The sequence below is a fragment of the Notamacropus eugenii genome, chromosome X (genome assembly GCF_028372415.1).
Source record: "Notamacropus eugenii isolate mMacEug1 chromosome X, mMacEug1.pri_v2, whole genome shotgun sequence".
Classification (NCBI taxonomy): Eukaryota; Metazoa; Chordata; class Mammalia; order Diprotodontia; family Macropodidae; genus Notamacropus; species Notamacropus eugenii.
In genome coordinates this window covers 60,169,063-60,186,063 of record NC_092879.1, presented here as the reverse complement: position 1 = coordinate 60,186,063, position 17,001 = coordinate 60,169,063, and the positions used below count along the sequence as shown (strand labels likewise).

Sequence of the window (17,001 nt, the reverse complement as noted above, 5' to 3'; positions counted from 1 at the left end):
AAAACAAATGGCTATAGCCCCATCGTACTCTGGGCAACAGTGGCAGCAATTTCTGGAGCATCTTCTTGGAGCACTAACCTTTCCCACCTGCAAGGTTTGTAGCCTCAGCTCAAAGTGGTTTTGAGTTTCAGGAGAACAGAGTACATTCTTTGGACTTGAGTTTTCTCATCTTTAAAGTAAGGCAATTGGATGACATGTTTTATGCTGCTTCTTCCCAGATGTAAAATCACAAAACAAAAAAAAAAGCATTTCTTAAGTACTTACTGTGTGCCAGACATTATGCTATATGTAGGACCTACAAAAGTAAAGCATGAAGTTTGTCCCACTCTTCGTCATGGGAAGGGCAGCATAATAGACTGGAGTAAATGATGGATTTGGAGTCAAAGGAACCCAGTTGAAATCCTGGCTCAGCTACTTAGTATCTGTGAGACATGTGACAAGTCACATAACCTCTATGAGCTTCAATTTCCTCATCCATAAAATTAAAGTGTTGAATTTCAAGTCCTGTAAGAACCCTTTCTAGCTCTAGATGTAGATATTCACAAAAAAGAAAAACAGAGGGGCATCGGGTCTCTAGCATAGAGAACCCACAGAAACTTCAGGAAACTCTGTGAACATTGCCTGACCCTTGGGCATGTCTTTTCCCACCTTCACCCCCCAACCAAGTCTGGATCTTTACTCACCTGATAGTCTTCAATTGCTGGGCAAAATGGAACCGATACTCCTGGGGTTGACCTTCTTGGCTGCCTGTCTCTGCTGCCTTGACTGGGAATTTGATGCAGCAGCCCTGCCATTCACGCTTTCAAATGATCAGACCTCCAATGAAACATTGTATTTCTGCCATCCGCACAGGGGCTTAGGAAAATATCACTACCAGCAAAATCTTCTTTCTTTCCCTCCTCTCTCTCTGTCCCCCATTCTACTTGCAGTCCCCCACTGTTTCTCCTTGATAAGGCAATTTCTGTCACAAGGAGATGGCAAGATGCTAAGAAACACAAAATGGTGGAAGGGAGGACACCAATGAATAAGTGAGAGATTCACTCCTCCCCCCTTTCCTTGGGAAGCTTGAGCATTGTTAACTGTTAGCACTTGATTTTGTCTTTGAAAAGGTGAAGCACTACGGGTATGGAATATTACATTTGATAAGCATGACTGTTGCATCAGTTGGTTTTGCTTAACTTTGTTATAGAAGGTTCACTCCCAGTGGATGGGTATATCTGGACAGAAATGTGATGTTGAAGGAAAAGGAATCAATATAACATTAAGCTTTAAAAAGGGGAGGAAGAAAGGAGGGACAAGGGTCATCATTTTGATTTTTCACTCCTCTTCAACTGAGGAAATTTGTCCAGTGTTTTGAATCTTTCCCACAGACTGCTGTGCTGCCCAGTAATATCTGCTATTGAAACTACATAGGGAAGTCAATCATTGACAATTTGTAAAGTTTGCCTTTGTAGATGAAAGGGAATCTTCTACATAACTTCTAGATGAGAGACAGCTCACTTACAAGAGATATCCTACAACATGTAAATGGCCCATATGCTAAGATACAAAGGAAGCCTACTGCCATACTTCAGTTTTGTGGAAGCTTGAAAGATTTTCAACACTCATCTGCCTGCTTTAAGATGAAGTACCAAAACAGCAGGGTTTCATTGACTTCTGACAGGGCACACCCATTCTGGTCTGCATGTGATTCCAAGAGCCTTTTGACAAAGGATCCACAATCTCATCTGGATACCTTTCAAAGCAACATGGAACTATGGATGAAGAGAAGAAGACATTGAAAGAGAAGAAAGAAGAGTTTGAATTGGAATATATTGGAACCTGTCCTGGTTCTAGGGCTTCAGAAGTTGAGATTTAGGGAATTCGACATTAACAGAGGCGAGCTTTAAATGAAAATGATCATCTAGTCCAAGGTCAAAGCCTGAAGGCCTTCCTTCATTATATGAATATCCCTGTGTGAAAAATGCAGGAGGGTACTGTCCTCCCCAGAACTCCAGGTGGTGCTGGGAAAAACTTAAAACAAAAACAAATTTAATCCCATGTACCTCATGTCATCTCTGAACCTGAAGCCAGGTGGTAGAGTGGATAATGTACTAGAATTGGAGTCCAGAAGAACCAGAATACAAATCTTGCCTTAGACTCTTATTAGCTTTGTGACTTTAGGCAATCTACTTAACCTTTCTAGGCCTCTCTTTCCTCCTTTGTAAAATGGTTAGACTGGATGGCCTCTGAGATCTCCTACTGCTCTAAATCTTGGCTATCTTATGAAGTTCCCAACTGCCAATAGGATGGAATCAATAAATCTCTTGCCTCCACATCCTCACTTTCTGTACATTGGATTCTTTCTGGGGCAAGGTCATTCATCTAAGACCTTTGGTCTCTGGAGTCCCATTGATCCTTTTGAACCTCATGATCAAAGATAGGATCCAGATATTGTACTCTTATCTGTGTGACTGCTCTGAGCCTCAGTTCCCTCATATGTAAAATGAGGGGGTGGATGATGTGACCTCTGTGGTCCCTTCCATCTCTACATCTGTGATCCTATAATTCTAGAGACATTTATTGATAGGAGAGGTGGCAAGGACCATGAGAGAAGAAATAAAGAATTTCTCTCCTCTATCAGATCAGTGATTTTTCAGAGCAAAGCTAAACTCCCTTTGTTCCACACTGTGATGACCTCACAGAACCATTTTCAACACTGTGTTAGCCTGGCAGTCTTCAGTCTCATATGCAGGTCACACATTCACATGTTGGCGAAGGCCAGACATTGCTATGGACACAGTCGCTAAAAATGAGGCCAAATGTCTCAGTCGCACGCATCTAGGGAAAGAGTACAGTGGCCATATTTGTGACCAGCCCCTGTGTGGTAGAGGCAGACCACTGTAGCCAGAGCTAAGACTGTAGTGCAGTGCTCCCCTGTCTCCCAATAATCCGGTGTAGCAGTGGGGAAGATTCCTCAGTGTAGCAGTGGGGAAGAGAGTCATCTTTTACCTGGAATGTTTCCCCCAACAAAGCAGTCGGGAGCCCTTTTGATTAGAGGATATTCTTCTCCAGATCAGTTCCAGGGAATGGATCCCAGGCTCTGATGGAGCTGAGAAACATTTAGGGAATCCCACGTCATCAGCTTAATTTAGATATGATAATTCAAAAAGCCTTCTTAGCAGATTATAGTTGACTTAATATCCCTCCATCTGATACAGGTCACTGAAAACAAAGATCTCTTTCCTTCTCTGGTCCTCACTTCCCTAGTCATTAGGAGCTCTGTTGTGACCCCAAGGTTTTGTGTTTCTATAACCATCTTGATTCAATCAGAACAGTTTTTTCAAGTTAGTAGAAGAGCTAGGAATTCAATCCACTGAATCATGGAAGGCTTTCTGGATGACCTTTAAGGGCCTTTCTAGCTGGAAGCCTCTCATACTATGTCCCTTCCTTCCCACTCCCATGTACAACACTAATGATATATAGAAGCTTGCCTTGTTTGAACACACCCAAAATAACATGGGTGGTGCCTGGATATCCATTATCCTTTTGTCTGGTATGAGGAGAACCCATCTTATTCTTGCAATAGAACTCCCTTTCACAGAATTATGGATTTGGAGAGTTGGAAGGGCTCTCATATCCTCAATGAGTGGCCATTCTACCTCTACTTGAAGAATGCCAAGCAAGAGTGACCTACCACTCTTAAGGCAGCCTATTCCACGGTGAGATAGTTCCAGTAGAAAGTGTTTCTTTGCACCTTCCCTACTTTTCTCCTTGTTTTTTCCTTGGTGACCAAACAGAACCAGGGTAATCCCACTTCCACAGATGCTTCAGGACAGCTAGCATTTCAATGACCTTGATACGTTTCTTTAGGTTCTATACCCTGAATCTCCCCCTCTCCCCACTGCCAGTTTCCACCCCCTTTATTTCTCAACTTGCCTTGTTTTCTTAAACACAAGCTTCTCCAGACACTGACTTGATGGTCAGGGCAGGCCAGAATTTGCCTAAGGCTTGTTTTTTAGTTTTTCTGGAAACTTCCTTTTGCAAGTAAAGAGATATCTTCCAGTCATTTCTTCAGGAGTATAAGCAGCCTGAGGTCAGAATGATCAATGATCAGGCCAGTAGTCCCACTTTGAACTGGCTCTGTGGAGAAAGCCTGCATGTATGTACATGTATGTATATACGCCTGCATGTATGCCTGTACGTATGACTTATAGGGTTTTGGAAGGAGCTAAGAAGACTCAGAGAATTAAGGTCTACTCATAATTTGTTTCCATCTTGGCTTTTCATGAAAAATAAATCATTTCAATTGAACAAACGTTTATTACACACCTACTATGTGTCATGTAGTGTGCTGGGCTCTGGGATTATAGAGTAAAAAAGAAACCATTCGCTCCTTTCTCCTCCCCACTCCCCAAGGAGTTTACATTTTACCTGGGAGGGAGGAATGAAAAAGCCTGGAGAAAATGTGGCTATTCTTTTGCCTGTTAATAGTAGCTCACACTGATATACAGCTTTAAGGTTTGCAAATCAATTTCCATTTATTATTTCATTTGATTCCTATAGCAACTCTGTGAGGTGGATACAAGAGTTATTCCCATTTTGTAGATGAGGATTATTGAGGCTCAGAAAGATCCCACACAGCCTAGGGTAAGTACTTCTGGTAGATATAAAGCTAGGTTTTCTTGATTCCCAACTTCAGTGCTGTATCCAGTAGGTCAGGGGTTCTTAACCTGGCATGCCAGGTTTAGGCCCCAGAATAGATTTCAGGGGCGTCCTGAATTCTGCCTTTATTTTGACTAACCTATTGTTTCCTTTGTAATTCCTATGCATATTATTTTCTGCAGTTAGAAACCTTCCTTTGAGAAGGGCTCCATAGGTGATCTACTGACTGCCAAAGGGGGCCAGGCACAGAAAGGTGAAGAAGTCTTGATCCCCGGTTTCCTGGTTTCTCTCCTTAGCTGTCAAACAGCCAGAAGGAGGTTGTCAATAGAGGAGCAAATGTTAGGCTTGGGCAAAAAGCTTCTGGGACTCTTTCCTTATCTTCCCACCTGGCCAGAAGGTCTAGCTTTCTTCCCCTTTGGATTCTCTCTGCTTCCTCCATCCCTACCCATCCATCCTGTCCATTTAAAGAAACAGGCTCTCCCATGGCCTTCCTTCCCAGAGCACTGCTATTAATTAATGGGGAAACATTGGGCTGGGCAATGACATTTTGTCATCAAGCAAGTTTCATGATAGAATTTACAAGAAAAGCCAGTCCCTCCTCCCCCCAGTTCCTCCCAGATCAAGGAAGGAGGCTGCAAATTGAGTTTCCAGGGTTGCCCACCTTTCAACCCTGATGGCGGAGCCAGCTGCATCTCTGGGTCCTTGGCGCTGCAGCAGCAGGCTCTTTTAATTGAGTTACTGACTGAGTTTCGGTAGGACTAATCCATCTATATGATGTCTGCGCCCAGTTTAATGCCATTAACTAAATCGAATTAAGGTGTGTGTTGGGGGGGGGGGTGTTATGTGGCATAAGGGGGAACTGGCATGGGGGAACCCTCTGGTGACAGCCCCTATGTTCTTGAGATTCTTGCCCCGGCTTACGGTAGCCCTGGTGCCTGACCTCCAGCTATTTCATTGGCTAGGGCCCACAGAATCCTCAATCGGCCTCCCAGGAGTTGAGGTGCTTAATTCTAGGGCTGTACCCCAAAGATCCTCTCGGCAGTATGCCATAGGATCCCCTTCAACGCCCAATCATTCCTTACCCTGTCTCCTCTCCCTCCACTTCCATCCTTGAAAGAAATGGTGATCTTCTTTACCTCTTAAACACCCTCCCCGACCCCCGCAGAAGAAGGCGCCCGTCTTGTTGCCATCCCAAGCAGTTTACAAGTTGGAGATGGCCCTGGGCTTCCTCAGGAAGGACAGCCCTGGCTACAGACAAAAGCAGCCCTAGTGTAGGGCTGGAGGGAGTGTGAGAAGCCACTGGGAAGATGCGATCTTTGTTCCGGTGCCAGGTAGCTAGTCGGATACCCTGTCCGCGGGCTCAGCCCTTTTATTACCAGTACCTCGATGGCTAGGGAAGGCATTGCAACTTGGGAGGCTTGGCGCCTCTCTTTCTGCCTCTTGGTGCGAATCTGTTGCACACAGCGACACAGATGCACACACAGACACACACACACACACAGACAGACAGACACAACACTTCGCTTTCCTAACCTCCAGGGACCTCTGCAGCTGCAGGGCAGGGTGGCAAGAGGAGTGGGCAGATGGGGAGGGTCTTTGTCTAGGCGCCCGCCCTCTCTGGTGGTCAACTACCGACCCTGCCCTGGAAGGGCGACCCTAAGAGAGAGAAGGGGAGAGGGCGGAGCTGAGCAGAGCGGGGCAGAAGACCCAGGCAGGCCGGCAGCTCCCGCCCCTACGCCCCTCTCGGTGGCCCCCAGGCAGGGGGCTGGCCAGGTTCTCTCCCAGCCCAGGCTAGGCTGACGTCGGCGCGCCCCTGCCGCGCTCTTGCTTTACTACAGCCAGCCGGCGGCTTTGTGTGGGTCCCGTCCCTCCCCCAACCCCCCCCCTCCTCCGTGCCCACACCTTCCCGTTTATATATAACGCGCCGCCACTGCTGCTGCTGGGGCTTCGCAGCTGGCTGGGAGCGAGCGAGCGAGCGAGCGAGCGAGCGAGCGAGGAGCCAGGGGGTGTGGGTGTAGAAGAGAGACCAGGTAAGGAAAGGCGGCAGCCCGTCGGGTATGTGCCCCCCACCCTACTCCCGTGCCCTCCATCCCCGGCTAACTATTAGCACAAGTAAGAAAGACGAGAAGGGGGCTGCAAAGCAAGCTCGCCTTGCTTGCCTCTCCCCTTCCCCCAGGCTCTGCGGTGTAACAGGCTCACACGTTGCTCAGCACATGTGCAAACAGTGCCAGCCCTCTCGGGCTGCTGGGGATTGGGAAGCGCACATTTCTGTCTTTGTTGGAATTTGAGGTTAGCCTCGGTTAGGCTCTTTTTCCCTCTCGCACCCTCGCCTCCCCATCTTCTCTCCAAGTCGGGCCGGGTCCGACTGCTCCCACCGGGACCCAACAGGCGCTGTCGGGGCAGGAGGCCCCTCCCCCCTCCCATCCCGGCTCCCTGAGCCCCAGCTGCGGTGAGTGGCCCTTGGAAAAAGCCTTGGAGTCCCGGCTGCGCTCTCTCCTAGTCTTTCTATCTGGCATCGGGGTGGGGAGGAGGAGAGAGAGAGAGAAAAAGAGAGGGAGAGGGAGCGATAGGGAGGGGGGGGAGTCAGTGACACCAAGAGAGAACCCGCTTTTGTCTTTCTCACTTCTTGAGGATCCTTTCTGTGGGTGCCGGGGAGCTGCGGTGCCTCTCTGCCTCACTCACCCCCCCCCCCCCCCCTTTGCTTTCTCCCTTCCCCGCTTTCCTGTAGGCTCCGGCGGAGGCTGTAGGGGCAAGCGGAGCCCAAGCCAGAACCCTCGGGTCGGCTTTCGGGCACTGCCTGCCTGCTACCTTGCTAAAAGACCCCTCCGAGTCCAGCGGGATCCGTGAGGGTTCCAGTTCCTCTGGGCAAGCTTGGTGATCAAACTGGGATCTATGAGTGGCAAGGTGATGAAACCCAAGGAAGAGAAAGATGCATCTAAGGGTAAGTCCGCCCGCTCTGTTTCGCCTTCCCAGTCTCTGCCCTGCCCTCCTCTCCCCCGTCCATTCCTGTGCCCGGAGCTTGTCTCTTCCCTAGCTTGAGCTGGCGCTGACCTTCTCCTCGGTGGGGCTGGGGTCTGGGCCAGGAGGGAGCCGGGGGTGGGGCGGGGGTCGGGGTCGGAGCTGAGCGCGAGGGCGAGCCTCTAGTCGATTTCCAAACTCGGGACCTGGACACTTTGCCCGGCGTTTTCCCCTCTCTAGACCGACACTAGCAACGATGCGGGCAACGGAGGGCTGCCGCCGCCGCTGCTGCCGCCGCTGCTGCTTTGGCGGCGGCCGGGCTTGGTGTGTGCGCCTATGCGTGTGTATATACATATATATGTACGTGTGTGTGTGCTTGGGCGTGTGTGTATGCATGTGTGTGTGTTTGTTGGACAAGTGCAACCTGAGGGCCCTGCGATCGTCAATCGGCTCCGTCCGCCTGGATCCTAACAAAGAAAGCCGCCCCAGCCAGGCAGGCACGCCTCCCCTTGCTTCCGTCCGTTCATCCGTTCTGGACCCCGGTCCTGCCCTCCGCCTTGCTCCCGGCTCTCTTGGAATCCTAGATCCGGGTGAGGAGGTTCGAGGGCCACTGAGCCTTCCTCTCCCCAGGTCCCCGGGTGCCCAAGTGAACCCATGTCCCTGGCGGTTGCGGACCGGCAGCGCTCTGTTCCCCTCTCCTGCTCCGGGCCGCGCAGACTCCGCGCTCAGTTCGGAGCAGTCACCCCAGGGAGAACAAAGGCTCTACTCCCTTTAACCCCCCTGCGCCATGCCTGTGCCCGAGAGAGGGGGCAGCTCCCTCTTTGGCTCAGCCACTGGAAGCTTTGGCCTCGAGGACTCTGCTGGTTGCTACCCCCTTTCCCCACTAGAGAGTGGCTTGCTGCCCTGGGGCACTTGGCTCTCAGGATGGGCAGGCTTAGGGAAATAGGGGAGGATCTGTGGCTGTACAACCCCCCCCCCCTTCTCTTCCCTCACCCCCTCTTCTTCTCTGTTCTTCCCCCTCCTCTGTCTCCTTTCCCCTTTTCTTCCCCTCTTCCCGTCTTTCTCCCCCTCCCCAGCAAGCAGTGGACTGGTTTCTTTGCTCCTGGATATAAATTCGGTAACAATCGCCATGGAAACAGGGTGGGGAGGTGTAGAGAGGGGGTGTTGGGGAGATGTGGGGAACAGCAAGAAGATTAGTTGAGTCTAATCTATAACCCCCCAACCCACCTCACCCTAGCACCACCCATTAGCCCTTAGTCTGAGATGCCCTTGCAGGGATTCGGGCAAATATTAACAACTTGGCCCATTCCCAGAGGAAGTCGCAGGGATTTGGGGACTTGATCTGTTAGTTAGCTCTTTTGGGAGAGGAAGCCCCTTTACCCAGTACCTTTCTGTACCACTCCTTTCCGGAACCTTTTGTCTCTTTTTTTCCCTTACCTCCCTTTCCCCCGCTTTTTCTTGTAGCACTTTCAACCTTCCCCAGGTAAAAGTTGTGCAAGTCATTTTCACTGATTTTAAGTAGAAAGGATTGTGTTTCTTTCAGGGTGAAAAGGTGGTGGTGGGGGGAAGGACCTAAACTGCTAGCTCCTGGGGCGTCCCAGTGCCTGTCCTTGGCTCGCTCGATGTGAGCTGAAGCCTCTTGACTGAAGGTTTTAAGTGCAAGGTTTAATTGAAATAGTAAACTTTGGAAAGCAGGCAGCTAAGCAGGCTGTTCCTGCGGTGCTGAGCATTTGAAATATGTATTTCTGTGATAAGGTGAAATGACTTGAGAATCATTCAGAAGCCTTATTTTCCACAAAGTGCCCAGATAGATAAACACATTTGACAATTGTAGCACAAACCCATCTTAATTCAGGTAATTCCACTTGGAAGCTGGCAGCCTTTTGAATTCATTCTTTTAACTGAGTTTCCTGTATAAGTGTTGTTTTGCCGTCCTTCCACTTTGAAAAATAAAATAAAACCCAACCCCTATACACACACATACGACCTGAAAATGACAGCGGCTGCTCTGAAGCATTTCATGTGGAATTGCGTAGCATGGATTTCAGGATATGTGGACATCGGTTTCTATGAAATAAAGTATTTTACTAAATGTATGGTTTAATTTTTTTTCCTATTACATCACCATCATTTTTAGCACCATATACATTTCATCTAAGAATTATTTATTAGGATTTCAGGCCTAATTACAAAGAAACTAAAAAACCCCTCTTTTTAAAAAGTTGATTTTATTGGTTTATTGGGAAAATAATGGAGGATATTTGCACAAGTCTTAGCCTGCTGTTAATATTTGCTTCTTTAAAATAAATTGTTAAAAGACATAGCAGTCAATCTTTCACAGCTCCATGAAATGCCTTTCATCTGGAAGATTTTAATTCCTGCTTTTCTTTCTTTCTTTCTTTCTTTCTTTCTTTCTTTCTTTCTTTCTTTCTTTCTTTCTTTCTTTCTTTCCTTCCTTCCTTCCTTCCTTCCTTCCTTCCTTCCTTCCTTCTTTCTTTCTTTCTTTCTTTCTTTCTTTCTTTCTTTCTTTCTTTCTTTCTTTCTTTCTTTCTTTCTTTCTTTCTTTCTTTCTTTCTTTCTTTCTTTCTTTCTTTCTTTCTTTCTTTCTTTCTTTCTTTCTTTCTTTCTTTCTTTCTTTTTTTTTTATAAGAACCAAGGAACTTTTTAGTACTAACATAAGAGTATTCATTTCTAGGGACTTGCATTGTCAACATTATGGTTTTAGCTACACACCCGCTTAGGTTTGGAAAATGATATTCTGATGGATCTTGGATTTTATCCATAGGGACCCACCCTCTGTGCTGAGGAAAACAGGATTGAATAAAGTCGAAGAGAGCTGGCCAGTAGCTTAGTTATTAACGGTTCTTTTCACTGAAGTCAACAAGTTGTTTTGAAAGCTATCAGTGGTTTGATGGGATTTCAACAGCCTTCTCCTTCCTTCTCTCAGTTGATAACGTAGACCTTCCAGCCTGTAAAAAAGTCCTCTAGGAAATTTTCCTACAAAGCCTGTTTTGATCATGTGTATATGCCTTAAACCTTTTTCTCCCCCGAAGTTCCCCACCTTGGGTGCTGTGTTATAAAATAGGAAAGGGGTAGACAGGGATACAGTGGGGGGTGTACAGCATGGGCCCATCTACTGCTTAGGGAAAGAGGAAAGCATAATAATTGTTTGTTTAAGCAGCTTTGATTCTGCCTGCCCCACAAAATGCATTCAGCAGTTAGTTTCCTGAAGAAGTACCTAGCTAGCTAGCATTGGATATAGTTTAGTGCAAAAGGGGCACCCATGGAATGGGAGGCCTCAAGAATTTGCTCAAGACAAGCTCTTTTCTTCACTGCCTCTGAGCGCTTTTCTGAGTAGTAGCAGAGATTTTTCTCTCTATTCAGGGGAGTTTGGTGTGTGTTTGCAACAATCCCGATCGCTTGTGCTTATTATAAAGAGTCTTCCATTTCAGCCCTGCTTTCAGCGGGAGCTGGTTCTTTCTGTTGGCCAGCCTTGTAGTCTGGGCCTGGGCCTCTTGCTGAGTTATGTAGAGAGATTCCAGGCATATTCCCAGAAGCTGACCAGTTGCAGAATGGCCCCTGTGAAGATTGGCAGTCCCCGTGTGCATTTAGTGGAGAGGGTTCCTTCTCGGCTTTGCATGGTTGATATTGCTTTCATGGTTATCCCGGCTCCTGAAATCCACCAGGCTTTGTGGTATTTGTGGCTGGATATGGGGCACATCTCATGACTTTATATGAACTCTGAAAACTATTTCAGTGGAGATGATCTTGGTATCTCTGGATTTAGGAGCTAGGTGAGGTCCCTCCCCCAGTGGCTCCAGTCTTGAAAAATAAGGAGGGGATTATTACAATCTGACCAATAAATAATCTTTGGCATTGATCGTCTCTCTTTCCCTATTTGCCCCCTTCCAACAATGTTGAAAACATAAAAGAATAATCTACTGATTGCTCCAATTACAGGATGCTTAGCCACCATATTGTGGTGTGGAACAGGTTGTAAACCAGTGGTTTTACAAACAAGGGGTAAGAACCCCTTAGCAAAATGCCACTGGCCTAGAACACTGTTAGCAATTTCATTTTTGTTGTATTTTTAGGTTTGTTTTAAAGAGATGGATGGGCAAATGCTATGTGTTCACATATCCTAGGTATGCTCTCAGGAATCTGCAGAAGATGGAAGGGGAGTTGCACTGGTGTAGATCTCAGGCATAGAGCTTGTCTCTAAGGTGAAGATCGATGCAGGCCATGTCCTGAATGGGTAATTGTTCTGTTCTTAGTACTTCTCCTGGTGTGTGACCTCTTTGTCTGGGACAATGGCTCCCTGGAGGATGGTGAAGAGAGGCTGTACCTTAACAAGATTTTCCTTCTACCCATAGCTCTGGATGTTAAGCCTGTTATTTAGGCCAGGACCTGTGGGTCTGGGAAGGTGACTGCAGTAAGAGCTGAGGTGAGGGAGAGAGGGAGGTTAGAGCCAGGAGATAGCGAGCAGAACTTGGAAGCCGATACTGGGGCTAGAGACAGACAGGCTGAAGCTAGAGGTGTGTTGGGGGTGTGAGGTTGGGTGGGGAGTTAGGAGGGCAGGAAGGGGAAATCTTTGGCCTACTGGGTCTTTGTGGAGCTGTGATGTCTGTTTTATGTTCAAGTCATCTACTCAGTCTTGAAATTCCATTGAGTGGAGATCATGCTTCACATGAAGGCTTTCATGAGAATGCTTGCGCCATTATGGTTTCTCCTTTTGGGCCTAAGCCTGCTAATGAGAATTGAGAGCAAATTGCCCAGATTAAGCAATTAAAAGGGATGGGCCATCACCAGAAATAAAACATTGGAGGAAAAGTCTTGAAGCAAAATACAAATTGAAATATGTAATGTTCTGCTGGTGATTGGCATCTACCACAGGCATCTCGTGGCCTCTTGGTTTCTCCAGTGTCCATCATAGCCTTCCCTAACCAGGACAGAAATCATCGTTAGATTAGAGCAGCAGAGTTTGGGAAATGATGTTGGGACTGATTGTCTTAGATAAGAGACTTTGTCACGGTCCACCTTCATCATCCTAAAATTAATATTATTGCTGCATGTGGCTTACTTCTGGCACGATTTCATTTTGTTTTCTTGTGAAATCTTTCCACATTTGTGACTGTGTTAGGGAACTTCGCTTCATGCCACCGTTTTAGTGGGGATAGCGGGGCAGCTTTAGCTCCTAGGTAAATGCAGTGATATCACACATAAAAGTAAACGTATCCCCTCCACAACATGGCTTCTGCTTGGAACAAGCTGTCAGAAATTATGGAATTATAAGACCGCCATTCTGGGAGGGATCGGAAGGATACATCACCAGGCATATTTTCCTCTCCAGCATCTACAACAAAAGGTTTTGCAGCCTATGCTACAGGACTTCCAGCAACAGGGAGCTCAGCACTCCTCTTAGCAGCCCATTCATATTATACATTTTGATAGCTTCAACTTCTGTTGCTGTTCAGTTGTTTCAGTCATGCCCAACTCTTTGTGACCCCAGTTGGGATTTTCTTAGCCAGGATCCTAGAGTGGTTTGCCATCTTCTTCTCGAGCTCATTTTATGGATGAGGAACTGAGACAAACAGGGTGAAGTTGCTTGCCCAGGGTCGCACAACTAGTCATTGTCTGAGACCAGATTTGAATTCAGGAAGATGAGTCTTCCTGACTCCAGGCCTGGCACTCTATCCACTTAGTGTAACCTAGATTTCTCATATCTCTAATTATTAGGAAGGTATTTTTCTCCCTTTACGTCATAGGTAAATCTTTCTTCCTTTGATTGCTACCAGTTGCCCCTAGCTCTGCCCTCTGAGATGAAGCAGAATTCGTAGAATCACAGATTTTGGTGATTCAGGAGGGGGCCTTGATGGCCATGTAAGTCTAACCTCTCGGTGGAAGGAATCCCTGCTATAACATACCCACCAAAGGATGCTCCAATCTCTTCTTGAAGACCTCTGGTAAATGGGAACTCTTCACCTGTGGAGGAGGTTCATTCCATGTTTAGACAGCTCTCATTGGCACTGGCAAGCCTTTGTTCTTGGTTCTCTCTGGGGTCTAACGGAACAAGTGTGATCCCCTCTTCACCTGACAGACTTTCCAGTTCTTGGAAGACAGATAGATCATGTTCCCTCCAAGTCTTTTCTTTTCTGGACTTACAATTCCCAGCTCCTGCAGCGTGTTTTCATATTACCTATATTGAAAGCCCTTCATCATCCTACTTGCCCACCGTGACACTTTCCAGTTTTAATCAATTTATATTATTACATATTAATTTATCAATTATCCATATATAACAATATAATCAATTTATATTATCATATATTAATCAATTAATAAATTTAATCAATTTAGTTATTTGTCAAGTAGTATATGTCAGACTTTAGGATCCAAATAACACAGAAGGAAACAATTCCTATTCTCAGTGAGCTTACATTCTAATAAAGGGACCAAGTACATAAAATAGCTCTCTAAACATAAAGTGAATCCATGCAAATATATATGAAGTAGCTAAATACAAGGCCATTTGGAAGAGAGGGTACTGGCACAGGCCATAGGGGTGGGAGGCTTCATGTAGAAGATGATGCCCAAGTTGCCTCTTAAAGGAAGACGGGCTTACTTTTTGAGGCAGAATTAAAGAGTGAATGTGCTCTTGACATGGGGGACAGCCTTTGCAGAGGCCCAGAGATGGGAATATAGTGAATAAGAAAGAGAAAGCTAGTTTGTTGGATAAGAGTACAAGAGAAGAAGTAGTATATAGTGAAATTCGAAAGGTAGGTTGGGATCAGGGTGTGTAGAACTTTACAAGCTAGAAAGAGTAGTTTATATTTTGTCCTAGAGGCAGTAACAAGCAGCTGGAATTGGTCAGATAGAGGCATCCCATGAACCTTTACTCATGGAAAATTACTTTAGCAACGGTTTTGTGTGGGATGAGCTGAAGTAGTGGGAGACTTCAGGCAGAGAGACTAATTAAGAGACTGTTGTGGTGATTGGTGAGAGGTTTGGAGAGCCTGCTCCAGGGCAGTAGCTGCTTGAGTAGGGGAAAAAGCTTGGATTGGAGGGATGTTGTGATGCTAGAAATGGTAGAGTCTGGCAAGTGATTGGCTATGTGGGATGAGGAAGGGGGAAGAGTCTGTGATAATACCCAGGTGATAAATAAATCTGTGGGACTAGAAGGATGATGGTATTTTCTGCAGAAACAAGGGAGTTTGGAAAGAAAGAATGGTTTAAGGGAGAAGATAAGTTTAATTTTAGATATGTTAAGTTTAAGATGTCTCTGGGTTAGCCCCTCTGAAATGCTGAACAGACAATTGGTACTTGATGTAGGACTGAAGGTGAGGGGAGAGATTGGGGCTGGATCTGAGTGTCATCTGCATAGAGATTATAGCTAAACCCATGGGAGCTGATGAGATTACAGAGAAAGCTAAAGAAAGACACCAGCAAAGAGCCTTGGGGAACATTGACAGCTAGGGGGTGTGATGTGGTTGATTAGCCAGTCTCTCAGAAAGCTTGGAGTGGTGAGATAAGGAAGATGTGAAACAGGAAAGAGCAGTGTCAGAAAAACCCAAGGAGTGTGATCCATGGTGTCATACGTGATGAATAGGTGGAGAAGGATGAGGACAGAAGAAAAGATCATCACATTTGGCAATCAGGTGATCATCGATAATTTCAGAGAGATGAGTGATGAGGTGGGAAATAAGATTGGAAAGAGTTGACGAGTGACAGGAGAGGAAGTATGACAACAAGTAGAGACAACTTTTTCTAGGAATTTGCCTGAGAAAGAGAAGTAAAATATATGATAATAGCTTAAGGATATGGGATAGGCTAGTAAAGATTTGTTTTTAAGGATAAGGAGACTTGGACATATCCAAGGCAGTAGAGAAGAAACTATCAGACAGGGAGAGATTGAAGAGAGAGGGAGAGGACTGAGGATGAAATCTAGAGAAGATGGGGAAACATGGAATTGAGTGTACATATGGAGGGGTTAGTCTTGAGTTGGAGAAGAACCATCTATCCCTTTGTCAGACTGAGTGAAAGAAGAAGAGAGTAGGAGATGACGTCCAGTGGTTTTGAGGTGAAGAGAATGGGAAAAGAGGCAGTTCACATCAAATGCTCTCATTTTAAAAATTAAAGTAACAAGCATGATCCTCAGCTGAGGGAGGGGGGCAATGTGGGTGACTTGAGGGAAGAGAAAGTTTGGTCAGGGAGGAATAAAAGGACCATATTGCTGAACTGAGAATCCAGTTGAGGTTGGATATCGTGTATTGGTAATATAGCCAGCTCTCCAACTTCATTCAGGGGCTTTTGATTAAGAAAGGAGGCAGATGGCGGGAATCTAATAGGCTGAGATTTGGCAAGACATGATGTGTAATAGGACAAAGGAAAAGGGATTAAAAAATGGAGGGCAGTGTAGAACTGAACTGTCTGATTATTGGGTGGAAGTTAGAGAGGGAGGAATATGAAGTCATCTGAGCACCGTCCTTAACTGTGACACCAGAACTAAAGCCAAACCTCCAGCAAAGGTCTCATGAAGACAGAGAACAGTGGGGCTATCCCCCTCGCCCCAATTCCTGGAAGCTTTGCCCCTCTTAATGCTGTCCCAGATCACATTAGCTTTTGTGCCTGTCACATCATTCTATTGACTCATATTGAGTTTACAATCCACTGACATTCCTCTCCCCAAGATCTTTTCCAGAACAATCACAGTCCAATTATTCCTCCTGCATATATTTATGAGGTTGATTTTTGGGTACTCTAGTACATCACATGGCTCCCTGTTGAATTTCATTTCATTAGATTCAACCGAATGTGTTAACTGTTCTAAGTACTGATGGTGATATATTGATGATGATAATACTAATGGTTGACATGAACAAAGTTTAAGGTTTGCTGAATGCTCTAAAACCATTTTATTTGATACTTACAATGACACAGGTGCTCTTATTCTCCTCTTTCTACTTTATATATAAGGAAATTGTGGATCTTATAGGTTGTGATTTGTCCATATTACCACAGCTAGTTGCTGAACCCAGGTCTATCTTGATTCCTGGTCCAACCTTCTTAGCACTATACCATGATACCTCCCATAGAAGGGGCAAGCACTCTACTGGTAACAATAACAGTAATTCCTTTACAGGGCTAGGGACCAAACCTAGAATTTCATTGGCCTAGGTAAGGAAACCCCCTTTACCAGTGCATGTGGGCACTTTCTATGCAATTTGGGGTCTTCATGAACAAAGATGTTTAATACATGGCCCACAGGCTGCAAGCAGCCCATAACACTCCTGAGTGCAGCCTGAACCAGATCAAAGTGTCATTGGGAAATATACAGCAAAATAATTAACAAATTAAACAAGTACAATAAAACACAGATGATATTGAATTTTTAAAACAAAG

At 45.9% G+C, this 17,001-nt stretch overlaps 1 protein-coding gene across 1 annotated transcript in view; it reads left to right on the top strand.

The window, feature by feature from the left end:
• Positions 1-6,600: 6,600 nt before the first annotated feature.
• Positions 6,601-17,001, top strand: part of FGF13 (fibroblast growth factor 13) — a 517,094-nt gene continuing 506,693 nt past the window's right edge. Inside the window, exons 1-2 of the mRNA XM_072626773.1 lie at positions 6,601-6,674; positions 7,373-7,585. Of these exons, the coding sequence (XP_072482874.1) occupies positions 7,537-7,585 (49 nt within the window). The 5' untranslated portion in view covers positions 6,601-6,674; positions 7,373-7,536. The remainder of the gene's footprint in view (positions 6,675-7,372; positions 7,586-17,001) is intronic.